Source organism: Neophocaena asiaeorientalis, unplaced genomic scaffold (genome assembly GCF_003031525.2).
Source record: "Neophocaena asiaeorientalis asiaeorientalis breed wild unplaced genomic scaffold, Neophocaena_asiaeorientalis_V1.1 scaffold118, whole genome shotgun sequence".
NCBI lineage: Eukaryota > Metazoa > Chordata > Mammalia > Artiodactyla > Phocoenidae > Neophocaena > Neophocaena asiaeorientalis.
Genome location: NW_020175528.1, coordinates 4259710 through 4282406, shown reverse-complemented (window position 1 = coordinate 4282406; position 22697 = coordinate 4259710). Strand labels below are relative to the sequence as shown.

The 22697-nt window shown below is 39.9% G+C and overlaps 1 protein-coding gene across 1 annotated transcript in view; it reads left to right on the top strand.

Moving 5' to 3' along the window:
* The first annotated feature begins 3948 nt into the window (after positions 1-3948).
* The window catches only part of SLC9A9 (solute carrier family 9 member A9), a 532106-nt gene continuing 513357 nt past the window's right edge, over positions 3949-22697 (top strand). The window contains exons 1-2 of the mRNA XM_024769140.1: positions 3949-4257; positions 20250-20452. Of these exons, the coding sequence (XP_024624908.1) occupies positions 4083-4257; positions 20250-20452 (378 nt within the window). The 5' untranslated portion in view covers positions 3949-4082. The remainder of the gene's footprint in view (positions 4258-20249; positions 20453-22697) is intronic.

Sequence of the window (22697 nt, the reverse complement as noted above, 5' to 3'; positions counted from 1 at the left end):
CTTAATACTGTCCAAGTGTTTACATGGAATTTAACTTTCTGTGAAATTTTTGAACTTTCGTTTCTCTGTGGAAATCTACTAATGGGAGCAGTTCATATTGTTCAAATCAGGGACATTTTTATGCTAACATGTGACTTTTGGAGGGTAGGGAAAGCTAAGATGTGTTAAAAGATAAACTGAAGCACATTAAAATTTTCAAGAGTTTATTTGGGCATACATCCATTCAAACTGGGGCAGCACCAAACCGAAAGGGATTAGGATCACTCCACCAACAGAAGCTTAGAGAGAAGTTTTTGTAGAAAAGATAGGGAAACAAAGCAAGGACAGTATTTGATTTGCTGTAGCTTTCATGGTTGCCTTATTTGGGAAATCTTAGTTGGCCGTTTGTGATTGGTTGTTCTTAAATTTCATTTTCTTGGATTTGAGCACATTGACTCTGGCTTAGGTTTGGTTTGCTTGCATAGGTGACCAAGGCATTAGCGTCACCCCAGTCTAATAGTTGCCTCATGTAATTACTTTAACAGATGAATTTACGGCAAGTTTGAAAATAGAATAGGGGGTGAATCTTCAGTTTAGTGCATTGTGTGACCTCCAAGTAAACTTAATTACAGTCCTGTCCTGGTCTATTTTAGAACCTTTGGGGGAAAATATGAAACTGCCATCTCACTGGTCTCAGAGAGGGATAAGTGTCAGGAGAAAGGCCAAGTGAATGAGGAAGTGGGATTTTCCTCTAACCCAGGGCCTGAATTGACTTAAGTATTTTCCATTAAGCCTGATGGTTGAGAGAGAACTAAGACTGGTCAGAGTGGGGGCTCTAGGGAACAGGGAAGAGGAACCCTCAGCATCTCTCCTCACCCCAGGAAAGTTTCCCTTCTCCATCCTCTGAGCCCACAATCTCCACTGTCCTCTCCAAGAGCAAGGAACTCTCAAATGATTGGCTAGATTATGAAACACAGTCTATGGGTTCTAACTGGTCACATTCACTAAGGTTGGGGTTATTATGCTACACCAAGTTATTTGGCTTGGAAGTCTCTTCTCTTCAAGTTTTTCCTTCCATGAGACTAGATGGGCAAGCTGAGTCAGGGGAATTTCACTGCATAAGCTCGGCCATCCTGTTTTTCTCTTTACTTCCTTCCTCTTACTGGCATGTTGTATCTTTCAGCAAGAACCTTTGACTCAGTGGCCAATAGTTGTTAAGATCTGAATTAAGGAACAATCAAGAATTCTTCTTTGGGAGTATTTAAGTTTTGTATTTAAGTTTTGAGATCCCAACTTCGTCAGAGCCCTAGTACTAAGGTTTATGTCACCAGCTAATAAAATATTGCCTTAATTTTTAATAGATATTCTTCTTTTTGTGAATATCTCCCTCAGGAATCTCATAAAGAGCAGTCATTTTTGATAGTACAGGATTTGTAAATTTGGAGAACCTTGGCTATTAGGGTGACCAGTTGTGCTGGTTTGCCTGTGACTGAGGAGTTTCTGGGATACAGGACTTTCAGTCCTAAAACCACAAAAGTCTCTAACAAGGCAAGGTGAATTGATCACCCCAGCTAAAATGCCATCTTAATGCCACTAAACCCTGTGTGTGAATTTAACCCCTACTGGCTGTGCAACCTTGGATATATTACCAACCCTCTCTGAGCCTTAAGTGCCTCACGTGTAGGGTTTTTATGACTATTACATTAAATTAAATTTCCCAGCATATTGCCTGGTTTATAGTAGATACCAAAGTAATATGTGCTTCTACTTAGTTTTCTTATTTTTCTTGGTACATAAGAATATTAAATGATATTCTGAGAAGAAAACACAAGATAGGAGGAATTGAAACACTTTTCTGAATGGAAGAATTGGAAAAGTTTCCTAAACCCCCTTTTCTTTTCAGCTTCCCATCCTAATGTTAAACAGTATCAGGATTGGACAATAGAATGGTGAATGTATTCCATTCCTGGAGTGAACCAGGGGCCACATGTTCAAATGACTGTAGGGGTCATGCAGGGAACATAAATGAGTGAAATAGAATGAATGGGACTTGTGGCAAACAGGAACCCCCTCAGCCTTAACAGGTTGTGTCCACATGGGAAGGAGGGTCCAATGTGCCAGATCTTACCAGTTTTTTTCTAGAGAAACCATGTGTCTGATATTTTTATGTGAAATATACCTTTTTTCATATGTTGACATCAAGTTTAGGACTTTTAAAAACAGTGTATTAGCCAATCAAAACATTCCACAGGTCTTTAATCCTCTCACTGAGTTGCTTCATTGGGTAAGAGAGTGAAATTGGATGTCATAATAAGACAACCGAAGAAAGTTTATTCTGGCCAGATGGAATAATCATCATTATTAAAAGGAAACCAAAGTAATTAAATGGTGACTGAAAAGAAAAAGAAAAAAAAGATAGGAAATTGCCACGTTTTGAAGTTGGGTTATCTTGTAAATCTAACAACTCAAGACTAAACCTGTGGGGTTGCAAAATTGTAAAGGTAGAACCTGCTAGCAAAGCTTCATGAAATGCTTGCAAGCATTATCTGACAGATTTCAAAACAGTTTGAATATTAGTCATCACGGATATGTCTGCCAAAAAGGGTAGTGTGTTAAAAGAACATCTGCAACCCACATAAATACCCCCTGCTGAGTTAAACTCAGGAAATCAGCTTCAAAAGTTGCAGAAGGCAAAGAAGCTGAAACAGCAGAATTTTATATTAAGTGGTTGATAGACTTTCTCTGTGGGTAAAACTGTTATTGAGGAGCTAGTTTAGCCCCCAATATATTGTGTGTTTGACCTCTAGCTTTTGGTGACAAGATATTCTGAGGCTCTATTTGGACTCATCCTACTCAATGAATCACTTACACCATATAAATTGAATACTAATTCCGTCAAGTATGGATATACTAGATGATTATTACAACCCCTGAGTTATAATAATATCATGAAATGATGAAGAACCTCACTTAACCCTGGATCTAATTGTATCATAAGACCAAAAAGGCAAACGAATCAACAATTACTAAGAAAATAGCAGAGCCTATGGTAGCGTTATCTTGATCTTTTTCAAAAAGCATAAGAATCTTAATTCAAACAGAACTAACCTGCCAAATGCAAGATGATCTGAAGAATCATCACTGTCTGTGCCCTGGAATTCTGGAAACTTCATTGTTGGTGGCAGACTATTCCTCAGTGAACCACATTGTTCTGCATATAGGACAGAGGAGGTTTGTGATCCATGGCAGATTCTGTGGGTCCTGAATGTCTGGACCAGGAGCTTTACAAAGAGAAATCCACAAATGTGGCATTACTGGGAATGGCTGTATGGTTTCTTCCTTCAAAGACACGTCTTTAGTTTCTTTTCTTTTTTGACTCAACATATAAAAACAGCACACAGCTGTAGAGATAGGACAAAATTCTTTTTGTCTTGTGCTTTCATTTATCCTTGTTAAAAGAAAAGCAATTGATTCAGAGTTTAAATACTGCTCTTGTGACTACCAGTTATATAAAACCGGAGGGACATTCATAGACAAAATTATTTCTTGCTTCTAAACTTAAAAAAAAAAATCCTTGTGAAATCATTTTCAGTCTGTCCCCATCACATTGCTAGGCTTTGGTTGGAAAGGAAAAATCTCGTATGTGAGTGAGGTTATGATTCAGGAATTGGCTTTTTGAATTTAGAAAATGTTGGTGATGTAAGGTGATCTGCTTTATTATTAATCTACAATTCACCTGTTATGCAGCTTAAGAAGACTTGTTCTAAACGATAAGATCATGACTCAAGATCTCAGAATGACTGATAGCAGGTTTGTCCGATATGAAAGTTAATTTCATGGAATGAATCACTTAAAGACAGTAAGAGTTGATGACGAAACCACACTCTGGAGTTTGAAAAGAGACGAGGCTGCTTTAAGAGAGAAACAGGAAGTTGTAACTAGAAGCCATCTGAATACTAAGCCAAGGCAGAATGCTCATGAAGTAGCAACTTAAGTGGCAGTGTTATCCTGAAATCCTCAGGCAGCCAGACCGTCTTAGGCAAACCTTGAAAAAACAGTCCTTATCCAGGTTTTTATCTAAGGAATCCCGAGTAGACTGGAGAATGGAGAGACAGCAAAGGTTCATGTCAGAGAGGGACGAGTATCAGTTTCAACATCAGGGAGCGGTGGAGCTGCTTGTCTTTAATTTTTTGCTCATCCTTACCATTTTGACAATCTGGTTATTTAAAAATCATCGATTTCGCTTCTTGCATGAAACCGGAGGAGCGATGGTGTACGGTGAGTGCAGAAACTGTAGGATTGATGTGAAACTTGTTGCTTGGGCGTAATTAGAGACTTGTGCTCAGATGGCAAAGTACCGAAACTGGAGAAAACATGCTGATTGAAATGTCATTAGCTTGATGAAAGGTGCTGCAGCATAATGAATGCTCATCTCTATCCAGATGAGCTGCCAAAATTTGCCTTGTCACAAGAGTAAATGTCACAGTCATGTTCTCACGCAGCACATAATGCGAGTCTGTTGACAGATGCAGGTCCATTGTCATGTGGGGAGACAAACAGGGCTAGCTGTTTGTTTTTGTAATGATAGATATTGGGAAGTCACAGAGAGCAGCCTTCTTTCACTGGAGGGGCTGATGAGCTTTATAAAGTTCTAGAAATAACATCACTTAAACATGTATTGAGTAAATCCTCTTACATCAACTAGTTTCAAGAAGAAAACTTGCAGAAACGTATGTATTCCACCGCTACTATTGGAGTAATTTTGTTCAAATCTATTTTAATTATATGAGCATGTTTTATTTTCTTATAATACACAAGTTTCTTTATGCAGTGCTCTTCATTTCTTAGCCTGATTTCATAATTTCTAGTTTATAGTTATTATTAGTATGATTTACTATGTATCTTCTTTTTTGGAGGGAGGGACAAGGTGTGGAAAAGAATTTAACCTTTTAAGCTCCCAAGGTATTGCTCTTTCTGTGCAACTTCCCATGTCATTCCTTTCAGAAAGCTTAATAAAATGTGACAGAGATTATCCAGTATGTACTCTCATCTTATAAAGTAAAGTGTAAGACACTGGTGGTTTTAAAACTGATCTGATTTATGAAATAGTTTGCTTTACCACTCTTAGCCTGATAATGGATAGGAACTTTGAACACAATGGAAACAGCTGAGGCATTGTTATACGTCACAGTAAAGAATATACTTTTATATTTCACTTCCCTTATTTTGGAAGTCCTAAAGCCTTTTATACCCCCGAGGTTCAGGGAACAGGATCCGTGCACATTTTATATGCTAACCATATGATGTCCTGATGATAACAATGTACAGTCATGATTTGAGACCATAAGAAATCGGATGCCTTAACTGGATCCCACTGTGAGATACTTGAGCTAGAAGGCAGAAGTTTTAGGCTAAGCAGTGTAATTTCTTTCAGGAGACTGATGTGCTGGTCCATTCAGAGCACAGTTAAGTTCCTTTCCATTGAGGGACTTAAAAAACATAACAAAAGTCTCATTTGAGGGGAAAAACTTACAATCAGGTTAAAGATAAATAGTCAGACAGAAGGGAAGTGACACCAGCAGATGTAAAGCCCTCGGCGCCAGTCACTGCCCTTCTCCACCATCAGTGGACCAGGCTTTCTATTGACTCTTCTAATAAATAATCAAAGAGGGTATAGGATGTAATCTGAGAAGCCAGAAACAATGTAATTCTTGGCATTAAATTAAAGGGCTATATATAGTTTAGCAAAACAACACTGGTTTTAAAATTATGACCCTTTATTAGAGGGGAAGATTTCTTCACAGCCCTGAATTTGATTGAACTATGACTCATTTACCAATTTCAGCTTATCTATGATGGAGATACTGTTTTGTAAAACTTTTGATTAAATTTTGGTGACCTATTAAAATTCAGACATACTTTGTACTCACGACACATAAATGTAACTTTTACTTTTTAACATGAAAATTCCCAGATTAACTTTTAATCCTTAAAAACTGCATGAAATACTTTTAAGTTGTGGTTGAAGTCATAAAATATTAGCACATTTACTGTGTAGCACAGGGAACTATATTCAATATCTTGTAATAAACTATACTGAAAAAGAATTTTAAAAAGATTCGGTTTTACATATATATGTGTGTGTGTGTGTGTGTGTGTGTGTATATGTAAAACCGAATCACTTTGCTGTACTCCTGAAACTAATGCAATATTGTAAATCGACTATACTTCAATAAAGAAGAAAAAAATTAGCACATTGAGCAATAGTTGAGATAGCGTTTCTCTAAATTGCTATTCTTAAGGCAGTTTAAGCTTAAGGTTTGTGTGGGATTAAGTTGAGCTGTCTGATTTCTGTCCTTCTTTTATAAATTTTTTATATGGGAGTTATTGAAAGCAAGTTCTGAAACACTGCAATGTATAAGGATTATAAAAATTATGGAGACATCCACATATATGTATAACTATCCCATTACTAGAATTTTTAGTATCCTTGAGTTATCTTGAGCTGTATAAATCAGTGAAAAGACTTTTATTTTAGTGTTGTTTAGTTTTTTTTTATTGGCATAGAATTATAATTGTTGGAATTTAAGGAGATCTTAAAGGTTATTTTCTCTAGCCACCTCATTATACAGAGGAAGAAACTAAATCTCGAAGAAGTGAACTTCCCCTAAACTGAATAGCTACTCATGGCGGCGTCCATGTGATTTTACTCATCCACAGGTCTAATAAGGTTCATGTTCATCTCAAAAGAGTTCTCACTGATAATTTCTGAAAATAGTCCATATGGATAGCACTGGTGACATCTCATATTTCTTCTTCAGGGATGATCTAAATGTTATGTCTGAAATATTTATTAGGGACTTTCTGTCAGTGATGTAATAAAATCGTCTGAAACTACAACAGAGAAATAAGAGGGACATTCAGATAAACCTTTTGTTGTTGTTGTTTTATTGGAGTATAGTAGCTTTACAATGTTGTGTTAGTTTCTGCTGTACAACGAAGTGAATCAGCTATATGTATACATATATCCCCTCCCTCTTGGACCTCCCTCCCACCTCCCCCCGCAACCCACTCATCTAGGTCACCACAGAGCACCAAGCTGAGCTCCCTGCGCTATACAGCAGGTTCCCACTAGCATGGTAAGGGGAAGGGAGATGCCAAGTGAATGAATCTCCCAGTAGCTGTAACTGAATTTGAAATTCATATATTGGGAAGGAGTCAGAGATTGTAAGTCCAGCATCCTCATCTCACAGGTAAGGAAATGAAGACTTAGAGATATGAAGGTCATGTAATTAGCCACCGAGCTGGGCTATCTCTATTAAGAGATGCTGAAGATATTTTAAAATAAATAAATTCTTTCAATGATTGTCATAGAGAGAAGATGTATCTGTGAGATCCAGATGCACCCTCATATTGTTTATGCTTTCAAGATTAGTCAGATAGATTCTATTTTCCAGAAAGTCCAAAAGAATGAAATTTCAGAGTAAGACCAAATAAACCCCTTCATCACCAGAGGATGGAAGTCATGGCTCTTGTGAGAGTTCTGCCAGGGGCCTGGTGATAATCGATGGGGAAGAAAAGAAACAAAACTATGGTTCACGTTGAACTTTTAAAAGTTTTTTTTAATCTTAAAGAAGATGAACACTTGAAAGTAAACTGTACTTCAGTCATCTCCATCTTATAGACAGATATGCTTGTAATGAAACATCTTCTAAAATTGCTTGGTCCTGTACCTGACGCTTATCAGTGAATTTGACTAACAGTTCCCCTACTAGACTGACTACTGCTCTTACTCTCGTCAACTATTTGTATAACGTTTCATTTTCCTCTGCATCAAGGACCATAAATATTTTTCTAAGGCCCTGGATTTCCTGTTTCAGCCCAGCCAGCCTTTTGCCTTTCTGCCACCATTCTGCCGATATGTGTCAGTTATCCTTTAGAAGACACACTAGATGTTGATGCATTTTATCTGTATATGGGGAAATCCAATTAAAAAATTTTAGGGAGCAGGGTCTTAGGAAATGAGCAATTAAATAAAAGTGAGGAGAAAAGTGATCAAACAGAACATTTAACTGCTCTTTTATAGTTATTGTTAGGAACAATTTCCAAGTTGTTATATTATATGAAGTGTTGTAGAGGCCAAGAAAAATCATGGGTGGTGTCTGGTTTGACTCTGGAGTTCCTTGGAGATAATTCTGATACTCCAGATACAAATAATCTATCTTTCTTGGTATCAAGAGTCCTAGGATGCTTTTAAAAATTAGTGGCAGCCTTTTAACAATATTTTTGCTTCACCAGGAACAGTGGTTGGTAATTGTGTCTCATGACATTCTACAGCTCTCATTATTTCAAAATCAAAGGATTAGAATCCATAATTGGCTTAAAGTATAAGCCATGATGATATTCACTTAAATTGGACTAAAAGCTTAAGAGACTATTAATGGTCAAAATATTGACTGGCAGCAGATGGTGCACTTAGCGCTGCTCACTTAGGGCCCTGTATCCACTGCTCGTTGTTCATAAAAGAAAAATTGCTCCTTGTTCCCTGATAGCATTAACAATACCATTACACATCACTGGGGGCTCCCTTACTTTGTAGGACATTCATAATGCCATGCATTTGAGGGTTGGGATCTGAGTTTAGGGACAGAACAATTTAAATCTCTTAGAATTCTACCTTTGATTTCACAGCCTTATAATATAAGGGACAGTCTCCAAATACAAGGGGAAATCTTGCTCACTGTTTAGTGGGCTGAAGGGAAATTTTAAGCCGCAAAGTTTAGATTTTGAATTCATTAAACTATATTATATTAACCTATTAGACTATGTCTGATGCTCTAAGAATATATTTAGCGGTTTCATAAGGCCAACTGAGTTCACTCAACAGCCTGTCTTTCAAGATTTAAAGAAAACATAGTTACATAGTCAAGCACTAAGGTTTTAAAAGCTATTTTTCTTAAAAAATCATAAGGCATTAATTTTATCCTAGCACTGCTTGGAGGTTCCTCAGGATAAAATTGTCTTGGTGGACATGGTGTGGCTCTCCCCTACTGATGCATTTTACTCTGCTTCAGTCCAGCCCTGCCTCCTTGACTGCCAGGCCCATAGGAGATGTTGACTTCACACCCTTCTCCCTGCCTGGAAGGCCCTCCTGAGGCTTTTTACTTATGCAAATGTAGCATGCTTTATGGAGAAAGCATTGGATGCTCTCTTGGGGATTTGGGTTTTTAAATCCTTATGATTTTCTTTTTTTTCAGTAGCTAGATGCATTACTTTGGGCAAGCGATTTAATCTCTAGCCCTAATTTTCTTATCTATAAAATGAGGAATAAATGAAATAGAAGATTTTACTAACCTTCCTTCCAGCTTCAAAAGTCCTTCAAGGGCTTCTCTGGTGGTCCAGTGGTTGGGAGTACGCCTGCTGATGCAGGGGGTGCGGGTTCATGCCCCGGTCCAGGAGGGTCCCACGTGCCGCAGAGCGGCTGGGCCCGTGGGCCATGGCCCGTGGCCGCTGGGCCTGGGCGTCCGGAGCCTGTGCTCTGTGGCAGGAGGGGCCACAGCTGTGAGAGGCCCACATACCGCAAAAAAAAAAAAAAAAAAAAAGTCCTTCAAAATTCAGGCTAAGACTGACTCCAACTTCAGGCCACTCCAAATTCAGGCCACTCCAACTCAAACCAATAGCTTTTTTTCCCAGAACCCTACCAGCCTATAATGACATCCGAGTCTTTCTGCCAGATGGGATTTTAATTAGTGTTATTTTACCATTCTTAGTTCTTCCAGTTCTGCTCTGATTTTATATGGAATGCTCAGTAAATCCTGTTGAATTCCTGTTAGAAAGGCAAAGAGAGAAAATTATACCATCAGAACAGTGAGGTCTGGCTGTGGATTTGGGGATCTGTGGATGCATGTCATATGAAAACCGGAGCGGCTCTGATTTAATTTGAAGGGATCTGCAGGAAAGGTAATTAGGGTTAAGAGCCTAATGAATTAAACTTGCTTTCCCTCTTGGGGGAAAAAGAGGTTGGTTTTAAGAAGCTTCGGAGATCAGGGCCAGGTTTTCCATGCTGTAAAGTGTTAGCCAAAGAAAGTTTGAAAAAGTGGAAAAAATCAAAGATGTATAGCTCTGTGTAGGTTTTTAAAAGTTGATTTTAAGAAAATAACCTCCTATGTATCCTGCTGTGCTTCTGAATCACTAAGGAGCTACAGAGGAAGCCCGTAGAGCAAACTACTGTGTTGCTTCAAAGGATCCCATCTCAGACTCTAAAGGCTAATGGGCGTGCACATCAAGAAAATGGATTTTTGATTTAAACTGTTTATGGAGATATTATATATAGTCTAAATGGTTAGGCAAGTGGTAACATGATAAACTAATATTTGCTAAACATTTATTATGTCAAAATAACATAATAAAAATAACAATATAACAAGTAACAATAATAAAAATAGCTAACACAAATAGCATTTACAGTATGAATTATGCTGTCATAAGTACTTTACATATATTAACTCATTTAATCCTCACAACAACCTTTTTTTTTTGTTTTGCGGTATGTGGGCCTCTCACTGTTGTGGCCTCTCCCGTTGCGGAGCACAGGCTCCGGACGCACAGGCTCAGCGGCCATGGCTCACGGGCCCAGCTGCTCCGCGGCATGTGGGATCTTCCCAGACCGCGACACGAACCCGTGTCCCCTGCATTGGCAGGCGGACTCTCAACCATTGTGCCACCAGGGAAGCCCAACAACCATTTTTTATGTGGGGAAACTGAGGCACCAAAAATTAAGTAACCTCCTTAAGGTCACACATACTAGATACCTAAGCTGGGACTCATACCTTGGCAGTTTGGCTCCATAAGGCCACTGGGTATCACAAACATGGGTGTGTTTGTATGTGCATGTGTGTGTTGCACGGGGGAGGTATTGTCATTTTTATGTTACAGATGATGAAACCAACACTCAGAGACATAAAGTGACTTGCTGGTAACCACCAGGGCTGAACTTCAAACCCACGATCATAAAACCCATATTCTTTCACCTGTATCACACATTTAGCCCTAGAAGTGTTGCCGTTACTTAATAAATGTCTATTTTGTGCCAGGTGATAGTACTTTAGAAAGTTTATAAAAGAAAGACAGAGATTGAAAGATCTAACTAATACTAACCCTCATGGCTAATCATCACCATATCCATGCAGAAAAGGTCTAAGGATCTTCAGTTTGTATATAAGGAAACAAACAAAAAATTTACAACTATGGCCAAGGCTGCCCACAATAATTGGGAGAAACACCATCTTTGGAAGCTAGTGCTCTCAAATTCTGGCCACAGTTGTCCTCTCATCAAAGTCTGCTGTTGGTATTTAACTCTCACAGGAAGTTAGGAGTGAGGAGAGGTTGGGAAAGGGAGGTGGGTCTTTAAGTTTTCTTTTTACCTTGAGGCCTCAGAAACATTATACTGTCCATAGCCAAAAGCCCAGCATGGGAAAGACAGAAGGAGCAATATTGTGAAAGCACATCCATGCCAAGCAGCTGGGTTGAAATGTCCCAGTGAGAGTGATGAGGCTGACCCGGAAGCACCTGCCCCAGCATCAGGGAAGGCGGTGTTGCAAGTCCACAGTGATCCTGGTTTTAAATGCCTGTGATTGTCAGAATGGGTGGGGAAGGAACTGCAAATGCCTTATTCATGTGGAGTGTGCAAAACTAGGCTTTCATCTAATCTTAGTTTAATGGAATTAAATTTTTGGAAGGGACTGAAGATAAAATTACTTATACCTCTGGGCTCTCCAAGCTTGATGAAACCTGTGTGCATGAACCTGAGGTGACATGGATTTTGATGGAGTTCTATGACTGTGATGGCAGTCGTATTGGTAGAAACTGCTGTCTTACAAGACAGTGCTTCTCACAGTAGGGTTCCAGAAGCATCAGCATCACCTGAAAACTTGTTAGAAATGTATATATGTGGCCCCCGACCCAGCCTTATTAAGTCAAAAACTTGGAGTCCAGCAAAGCAGTGTTTTAATGAAACTTTCAGAGGTTTCTGATGCACTAAAGTCTGAGAACTACTCCACTAGGAAAATGAAACATGCAGTTTCTAGTTTTGTCTCCTTTTCTCCTATCTTTTTTCGTTCTCTTTTCATTACCCAGCTGTGATGAAGAGAGAGTTTGGGAGACAATCTCCATGTATTGGAGAGTCCCTTCCTCTTTCACTATCTAGAATACTTTGTGACATTTCCACGGCTGGTTTGAGAAAAAATAGACTGTTCTGTGTAAACATTATAAAAGAAATCATTTTGTTTTAGTCAGTATTTATCTAGGTAGATATCTCTATATTTCTTTTGTAAACTTCCTGAGATGATTTCAAGGAAGGGTATTAGCTACATATAAGCTGTGGCTGAGATAGTTTCTAGAGAAAAGTTACCTATAGTGTTATGTTAGGAATCCCGGAGTGCTGTGAAATGTGTGTGTTTGTGTGTGTTGTATGCACAAGTGTGTGCATGTGTGTGTTGTCTGGTATGCATCAAGGATGGATGTGCACATCGGGCAGCCTACCATGGTGGAAGATCTCATGGTTGGGACTCTGTCATTTCGCATATGACTCTAACCTGTGAGAAGGTAGAACTTTGAATGGATGAAGCATCCCAAGGTGGAACAGCTTCATGGACCACTTTCCACCTTGGAATATCATGGGATACTCTTACGAGCAGATGCCCCAGACAGACCTGTTCTGAAATCGTTATGGGGTGCTTTTCTTCAGCAAAGCAAGTTGATAGTGAGCCAGCACAAAGCAATAAATTATGTCCCTTTTAGCAACACCCACACCTTCCTTTAGTCCTTTGAATTTAGAAGGTTGGTGGGAGGGCAGAGAGAGAACAAAAGCCCTAAATAGCCAGAAGGCACTGTATATTTTTACTTTTGGTTCTATCCCTGACTAATCTCAGTGTAAAACTAAACTGCTAAAGGAAAATGTTAGGGAATGCATTTAGCATTTGAAACTCAAACCCATATCATCCCTCTAAATCAGTGTTCTAACAAAGGCTTTGATAAGATGGTAGAGGTGGATAAATATCAAGTAAACAGTTAAAAATTGTAGCAATATATATGTGTTAGCATACGGTATTTGTCTTTCTCTTTCTAAGAAAAAAAAAATGTCATGAAGAACCTAGGGGTAAGACAGGAATAAAGACACAGACCTACTAGAGAATGGACTTGAGGATATGGGGAGGGGGAAGGGTAAGCTGTGACAAAGCGAGAGAGAGGCATGGACATATATACACTACCAAACGTAAAATAGATAGCTAGTGGGAAGCAGCCGCATAGCACAGGGAGATCCGCTCGGTGCTATGTGACCACCTAGAGGGGTGGGATAGGGAGGGTGGGAGGGAGGGAGATGCAAGAGGGAAGAGATATGGGAACATATGTATAACTGATTCACTTTGTTATAAAGCAGAAACCAACACACCATTGTAAAGCAATTATACTCCAATAAAGATGTAAAAAAAAAAAACACTCTAAAGCAAAAAAAAAAATTGTAGTGATAACACATAATATCTAATATTTGTGAGTGCTATCTTACAGTTAAATGGTGTCCACCGATTTGGCTTCCTTCGAATATTTATCACACCCTTTCCTTCTTCGTTTCCACATTTGGATCCCTAGTTCATATTTTTTAATCTGAGTGACTGAAATAACATCTTAGATTCCCTGCCTTAAAGAGTCTCCCACTATAAAAAGTCTTAAGAGTGGTAAAGAACGCTCTTCCTTGGCTTTATTTTATTCCTGTCATCTTGAAATTCCTCTTCTCAAATTCCTTTGTTAAATTCTTTTTCACACAAATAGACACTACTTCTGATGTTAACTTCCTCTCCATGTTCCCACTGTTTCTCAATTCTCTTTTCTCTCTTCGGATAATTTTCTCCAAACGCTCTTTCCTCTGCCCTGAAAGAGAACAAATCTGCCTCTTCAAAAGGAGCTCACTCTGTTCTTCCTCAGGATCTTCTTGGCAACTGTCTCTCCCTCTTGAACACCCTCTTTCTCTCAGCTGCACTGGGGTCCTTGATCTCAGGTGCCCTAGTGGGCCACCCAAACTGCTCGATGTTCCCGATTAGCACCCCACTTATTGATTTCCATGTGCTTCTCCCTATAGAGTCCACGCCCTCTTCTCTCCCTTGCAAATCCAGTGCATCCTTAAGCAGCTCCTCTGCAAAGCCTTCCTTAGCACTTTAGGGAGTGGAGTTAGTTGATCTCTCCTTTAGGGTTCTTTGGGACTTTGTACATTCACTTGTTAAAAAAAAAAAACTGTATCTGTTAGGATGTGTTCAACTGCTAGTCACAGGAACCCTGACTCAGACAGACTTAAGCAATATGGCAATTTATTGTCTCCCATAACTAGAAGTCCAGAGAAGAGTAGTCTTCAGGGCTGGCTGATTCAGCAACTGCTGTTGTTTTCAAGGACGCAGGGTTTTTTTTTTCCTTTTCTCCGCTCTGCCATTCCCAGTGCTGACTTCAGTGCCAGGCTGGGAGCGAGGTGGGCATGGCAGTTCCTGGTGTCCTGACCAGGCACAATAATAGCCTGAGGAAGAAGAGAGTTCATCTCTCCTCGGCCCCTCTTTTAGGATGTCAAAACTTTTCTAAGAAGCCTCCTAGCAAGCTTCTCTTCACATTTTATTGACAGGAATAGAGTTACATGCCTTCTAGTACCAGTTATCAGCAAGGGGAATAGAAACACCCTTGGGACTGAGAGAGAGGTCACCTTACCCTGAGCACATGTGGGGAGGGATGGTTAGCCGAAGAAATCAGGGTTTTGTTGGGAAAAAGAGGGGATAGATGCTGAGTTGCCAATCAGCAGTGTCTGATACCCTTTATTAAGCTGAAATATCATATTACGTAGTTTAAGGATTTATCTTGTTTTTCCAGTAAGGGACAATACCTCAGTTATTTAGATCATTCTTGGTAGCCATTCCGTGCATAGAGAGTGAAAGAACTACAAAACTCAATTCTTCAATCTTCATGTATTAACTACATTTTCTTGAGGCTCCTAAATTCTCTCCAATGTCACGTGGCATTTGAATGTACCTGTGTGATAGTCTGGTGCATGTGAATAGTTGGGCTTGTTGCTTTGTGTGACTCCTACAGGAAGAGAATCTGAAAGGAGCCCGCTGGAGTGTGCCATGCAGTGTGGCAGTGTGCGTGATAGCGTGTGCACACAATCATTGGTCTGAAATAGCCAAAGAGATTTCAACATGTTGTGTTTTAAAAGCCATCCTGTTATCCATTTCATTATATATAAATATGATCATTATATATAAAAGTAAATCCCCATCTATATTCCTCTGAGAAAATTCTCTTAAGGATAACATTTCAGCATCATGTAGAATGACTAAATAAGATGCAGGGGAACTGGTTATGAAATGCAGGCTTAATATAAGAAGACACTTAGGAAACCCTCGTACCTTATTCTCACTGGAAATCAGGATCATAGGCTTGGGCAGAAGGAAGAGGCCTGGTAGGATTAAAATATTTTAATATTTTATGATCAGGGCCATATTTTATTCATTTTTATAATTCCCACAAGTCCTAGAGCAACGCCTTCCATGTCTGTAGCATGAAAGCAGAAGGAGGGAGGAGGGGAGTGGGGTTTTCTCATATTTTCAAAGTGGAGAATGGAGAGCCAGTCCAGAAAGAGGAGGCTCATATTTCTAAATGTTTCGCATTTGAGTGCTCGTGAGGCTCTTTCCTCCTTCCTTCCTGCGTCCCTCCTTTCCTCTCCCACAGACATCACCACGTCAACTGTATGTCAGGCATCCGCTATGAGAGTTATATTGCAAGCTCTGTAAGGACAGGAACATCACAACATTTGGTGTGATGCTCCTTACATGTGACATTTTAAAATGTCGGTCACTAACTACATAAACTCAGAGGATCCTTTTCTTCTTGAATCCAAGGGAGTTTGTGGACTTGGAGAAAGTTGGGTTATAACTGCCTACAGTGTTTGGCTTTTCTAGAGAAAAAAGAGATGAAGAATAGCACAGCTTCTGCCCTCAACAGTCTCATTATCCAATGGGGGTGACAAAGCCAAACTCTACAGAGCAGTGCTGAACAATATATATCTTTATATAAAATGGGGCCCAAAAGGGTGTGGTGCAAACTATAAGTACTCAAAGGTTAGGGAACTTAGTGAGTACAGGCTGCATCAGAGCACAGGTCCCCCAGCTGGGACTTGAGATGGACTTTGTAGGATTGTGAGGACCTTAGGGATGAGGTCTGTTGTCCAAGATCTGTCTTGGGGGTTTGTGTGCTTCTGGGGCAAGGTCAGAGTTCACTAGAAAGCAAGTTCCCACTGCTGTCACCCTGGTTGCCCAGATGCTCAATCTTGTAGACCCAGGGGATGCATCTGGACTAGAGGTTCTGCTTGGAGAAGGTAATGCCACCAGCCGGCCAAGTGACAGAGCTCAGCAAAGTGTCATGCTTGTGAGGATACAACCTGGGGTCAGGGCTATGCACACATGTGTTTGTGGTATTGCTTTGCTGGGACAGGCTGCCTCCTTTTCCCCTCGGGCAGGTAGGGTTCTGGTTCATGGCTTACCAAAGAGAGTACTGGTTTGTGTCCATAAGTCATGGTAGACAGTCCCTTCTTTTCTTCTCCTGTGTACAAGTGGTTGATGCTCTGTTTACCCTGTATCTTTGTGGGAGTATAAAAATAACCCCTTTTCATTAGCATTTTCTTCCTACTAGCAATCCTACTTTATCTGTCACCTGCTGTCCTGCAATACTGGGCTGGAGTGTGTTAACTCAACATTCTGTGTTTGTGTCAGCATACAGCTAAAGCTCTGAGTGGCTGTCAAAAGCATTATGAGGCTCTATGAGTAGGTGTCTGGCCTCCAACATTAAGGATTTTCTCGTTGCTGCTACTGCACTCAAATGGGTGGGTGCATTTGTTAACCGAGTGCATGGTGAGGCTGCAGCTTCCCCACTGGCCCTTGTACTGTGCTAAGATGTTGATTCCTCTCAACTCTTGGGACTGGGGAGAAGGAGGGCCAGGGCCTTCTGTCTAGTGTGTTAATTTGGGTCCTCCAAGAAGCAGATGCTGGAGAGAGATTAGCTGTGCAAAATGTTTATTGGGGGAAAATTCCTTTGAGGAAAAACGGGGAGGGAGACTGCGGATGCTGGGCCAGCTATCAGGTCTTGGAGCAGCCCAACCAACCCCTGTGGAGAGAGGGAAGGAGGGGAGGCTGTGTAGGAAAAGGTATAGGCTGCGGTGCAGTTCTAAGAAAGGTTGGGCAAAGCTGATGCGGAGTCTTTGAGCCATGGTGACCCTTCAGAGGAGTCCCATATCCCTGTCTTAGTGCCCCTGCTGCAATCAGTCATTGGCTGGGTTCAGCATGACTGCAGTCATGAATTCCAGACCATTGGTCAGACTACACACTCCTCATAGTGGGAGATCTATCTGCAAGGTGCATTTTCATGGCTATTACATCTGGTCATCTCTGGCAGCGAGGAGCTTACTCCACTTACTCCAGTGTGACGCTTCTTGAAGGCTAGAACCAGAGATGGTACAGAGGGCCAGGCACGGCCATTTAGCTTTTGAGGCATTGTATGAATTTAACCACAGAAACCCAGGTACTAAGCACTTGTTATTATGACAAATACTTGTTTCCCCTGCTTGAGAAAAAATGGTGGACACTACATGTTTACTTCTTGCTACCGCACTGAAAGCATATTGCAAAAATAAGCGGCTCATGGCTCACCCTTCGGGAATTTCAGATATTACCAATACAGGTTCTCTCCATTCAGGCCCTATGCATGTAGTACCTTGTTTCCCTTCTTTATATCCCACTTAGCAGAAAGCAGAGGTCATAGTATCATCCATGGTAATTGCCAAGTAACTTTTAGAAAACGAGTCCTTCCTAGGACTCCACTAGAGTGCTGGAAAAGCGATGCTCTTACACAGGCACCCTAAACCATGTGCGGTGTATGTGGTGCGTCTTCCCTTCTCCTTCCTGACTTGCTTTATTGTAGTCACTTGACAATGCACACGGAAGGCTGCCCACTGTTCTATGATGGGTCAAGTGCTCATGGTGGTTACATACCCATCACTTATTTTTGCTTGCTGGCAAATGTTAAGATAAAATATTTCTCACTATTATGGGGGAGTGGGCCAAATACTGAAGCAGGAACAAGTAAGGTAAAAATATTTTTGACAGAAATCTGCTTTCATTCTCACCTATTGCTCTAGTTCTCTACATTACTGCCAAAGTGATAGATCTTATATGAAAATCTGACTGTTTTACTGTCCTGCCTAAAATCTTTCAATAGTTCTAGATTACCATTGGGTTAAAAATAAAAACTTCTTAGCATGACAGAGGAGTCTCTTTATGACTTGGCCCCTGTGGTCTACAGTTTTTCTCTCTCTTTGTCTCTGTCTCTGTCTCTCTCCACCTATTCTCTTCTTACTCCACTGCTGATTCCCTAAATCCATCAGATTTCTTAAATTCCTCTGTATTTCTACATTATATTATTAGGTTATCCTAGTGACTGTTAACACAGAACCACTCACATTTCAGTGACTACACAAGTGAAGTTAACTTTTCACTCAAGTAACAGTCCAGTGCAGGTTTTCCTGGTTGGCGGATGGCTTTCCCCCACCTGGTGTCTCAGGGACGCAGATTTCTTCAATGTGGTGACTCTGTCTACCTATACCTATAGGGCCTTTGTTTCTGCCCCATCCATATGATAAATGGGGAAAGAGAAGGGAGAAAACTCACCTACTTCTTCAGTGCTGTGGCACACATCACTTTTGCTTATATTCCATCGGTGAGAACCCAACCAAATGCCAGAGAGCTGGAAACACAATCTCTGGCCAAGCAGCCACTTCCTGACAACTATTCTACACATTGGCAAACAAAAATCCTAGGGAACATTTATCTGTCTCTGCCGTTACTCACGTGCTGCCACCCACACGTGCAGCCTGGATCCCAACTCATTCCCTGATTCAGGTCATCTGGACAAATCTTATGTGACCTTTTAAGATTCATCTAAAGCTTTGCATCATTCACAGAGCTTTGGAGTGTCTCCTCTTTATACTCGTATAACACGGGGTACTCACCAGCTGTCATAGCACACGTCACATTGTATTATAATTGTTTGCTTATGGATCTTCATTTTACAAACTTCAGCTCCTGTAGGACTGGGACTGTATTTTTATTTTAAGTCTATAAATGTCTGAAACAAAATATGCACCCAACAAATGTTTTATTGAATAAATGAAAGGCCATTAGATGACTAGATTTACAAAAGAGTGGTAAAACCTCCAAACTTTGATGTTTTAATGAGTGAACTGTGGATTTATCCTAAAACAAATACATCAATCCTAATTTTAAATTGAGGAATGTGTGGACCTCTAAAGTTTCTTTGTGATTTTGTTAATAAATCCACAATATTAAGAGAGTTCACATTTATCAGATTACCATGAGCATCCTAACAGAGTCTGTAATCTCAAAAGTCAAGGATTGTCACTTGAGTTCAACTCTTTGCTAGGGGAATATTGTATCATTAGAATGTGTTTGGCTGCAGGTAAGCAGAAACTTGATTTTACATTGTTTGAAAAATTAGAAAATGTATTATGTCACATAACGGGAAGTCTAGAATTAGGGTAGCTCCAGGATAGGTTGATCCAGGGCTCAGTGAAGGCATCCAGGACCTGGGTTCTGTCTATATCTCAGTCCAACCATCCTCAGTGTATTGACTGTGTCCTTGGACTATATCCCCTCAAGGTCACAAGATACCTGCCAGCAAAAAGTAGAGAAACATATTGTCTTGATCATATCCTGAGGGAGAGAATAAGAACACTTGTCCCCTAACCACAGTATATAAGTGCAAACTTTTAGTCTGATGGGGCTGTCTCAGATATGTGCTGATCTGTGGACCAGAAACTTTCTCCAGGGGAATTCCATCTCCTGACTGATTAGATTACAGTATCTCTCATGGAGCCAAGGTTTTCTTGAGCACTTGGATGGATAGAAGAGGTGGGTAGCTCTTCTCTCCAAAATCTGTGGGTCCATTAGGAAGGAAAAAAGGAGAAGTATTAACAGTGTCCATCGCAAATATTTTAACAATACAGTCTGTTGAGCTGGTATCTATGGAAGAGTGAACAATTTTCTAAACCAGGCAACGACCCTTTCTCCTGCCACCTATACAAGTTGCAAATCATATATTTGAAAGCATCTAGTAATGAACATTTTAGATTACATTTCTCCAGTGCAATTATTTATTCTTTATTTTAGGCCTTGTAATGGGATTAATTTTACGATACGCTACAGCACCAACTGATATTGAAAGTGGAACTGTGTATGATTGTGGAAAACTGGTCTTCAGCCCTGCAACTCTGCTGATTAATATCACTGACCAAGTTTATGAATATAAATACAAGAGAGAAATAAGCCGGCAGAACATCAATCCTCATCAAGGCAACGCTATACTTGAAAAGGTAAGGATCCTCCCTCTCTGGTCACATATTTTTGTTTTCCAGTATAAATAATTGTGTCATATATGAGCCACCATAAGTAACGCATCCATACACATACATATGCCCTTTTTCAACACCACACTAATGGGGTGATTTAGCTAAGTGGTTAATGTCTTGATATACTCTGATTTTAAGCTCAGTTGTCTGTATTTTTTTTCTAGAAGTTGGAAAAACAATGCTTTTTATTATAACTGTTTTGCAAGCCACAGTTACATTAGGTAAAAAGATAATAGTAATTAAGCTGACTCTGCCTTTCATGTTACTTGATTCAAGTTTTCACGTTTTTTTTTTTTTTTAATTTTTGGTTGCGTTGGTTGCTGCACATGGACTTCCTCTAGTTGCGGTGAGCAGGGGCTACTCTTTGTTGTGGTGCGCGGGCTTCTCCTTGCAGTGGCTTCTCTTGTTACAAAGCATGGGCTCTAGGCACGCAGGCTTCAACAGTTGTGGCACACGGGCTTAGTAGCTGCAGTGCTTGGGCTCAGTAGTTGGGCTTAGTCGTTGTAGCTCGCGGGCTCTCAAGCACAAGCTCAGTATTTGTGGCTCACGGGCTTAGTTGCTCCACGGCATGTGGGATCTTCCCAGACCAAGGATGGAACCTGTGTCCCCTGCATTGGCAGGAGGATTCTTAACCACTGCACTACCAGGGAAGTCCCACATGTGTGTTTTAAGTGTTGTTGTATGTATTACCAGCTGGCTATGCAGTTTAAATATCCCTTAAATCAAAAGGAAAATGGAGGAGAATAAAAAAATTTTCACTTGCAAGCCTTGATCTAGAATGGCTGACTTTTAGCTGCCAACACAAAACATTGTCCACTTGGCTGTTTATAAATACACTGACACACAGTCAATCTCAAGAGATCTTGACTCCATCAGTTTAGTTAGGGAATCTTAGATTGAGAAAAGAATTGTGAAGTTACTCATCTTTTAAAAATGTTTTTATTATTGCAAATGCGTGAATTGCTTCAGTTATTAGGAGGGAAACTTTCTTCTACTCTCAGGACTCTGGGTCAGAAAACAGGTGAGGTTACCTTCTGTGGTGTCTTGTGTGTGGATCAGTCTTTGGAATAAGTGAATTTGTGTTTAACAACACAAGTACGTGCTAAGAATCAGGATCTTATGAGATTTATTCTAGATCGTTTTGTGTCAGAGCCGAGAACTTCCTTGCTATTATGGAAGTGCACTTTATCAATTTTATCCCATATAAATTTAGTTTTCTTTTAAAATACACATTTTTTTTCCATTTCAAGAGATTTGAGACAGGAGGGGAGATACATGATCTGGATTTTTCTTCATTCAAGATGAGTAATTTCTAGTGGTTTTTTTTCACATTATCTTCCACTAGCACATTCTAGATTAACTTCCTCCTAGCACGTGGTGAGGGCTCAGGAAAGTCAAACTGATTATAATACTAGCCTAAATCAGACTTAGTAAAGTGAAGTGAAGCACAAAAAAGCAAATTAAATCATGTATTTCTGAAGTAAATAGGAGCAACTTCTAGATCTGCTATTTTGGATGATCTCTTCCATGAGATTCTTTCTATTTACATGAATAATAGAAAACTATCTATCTTGAAATAATTTTTTTTTAAAGTGACCTTGTTAGCGGCATAATTTAAACACTGTCTTCAGTTTTACTTTGCTTAGTATCGGAACATAAATTATTTCCCTCCTCATTCTCTTACCTATTTTATCTGCATTTCTAAGCAGCACTATTTCTCCAAACAGGTTGACCACCACCACCCCCCATCCCAAAGATGCTGATAATTATCTCTGGTTTTTTTAATAGCAAATTGTTCTCTAACAGGATAGCCTATAAACACCTGATCAGAAATTTTGTTACTGTGTTATTCAGCTATTGATTTTTTTTATCAGCAGCCAAACTCCAGTGTTTGCTTTTGAAAAACTAAGGCAAGAGATGGAGAAAATGTCTAAGTTTCTGGGGCCTTCTTGATCTTTTCATTGGGTGGATTATGAGTTCTGCACATGAAGTGTTGCAATGACCTTGAATGCTCAAGTATTTTATAGACTAACTCCTAAATTGTGTGACTTATTTTTTTTTAACTTTTTTTTTATCTTTATTGGAGTATAATTGCTTTACAATGGTATGTTACTTTCAGCTTCACAACAAAATGAATCAGTTATATATATACATATGTTCCCATATCTCTTCCCACTTGCGTCTCCCTCCCTCCCACTCTCCCTATCCC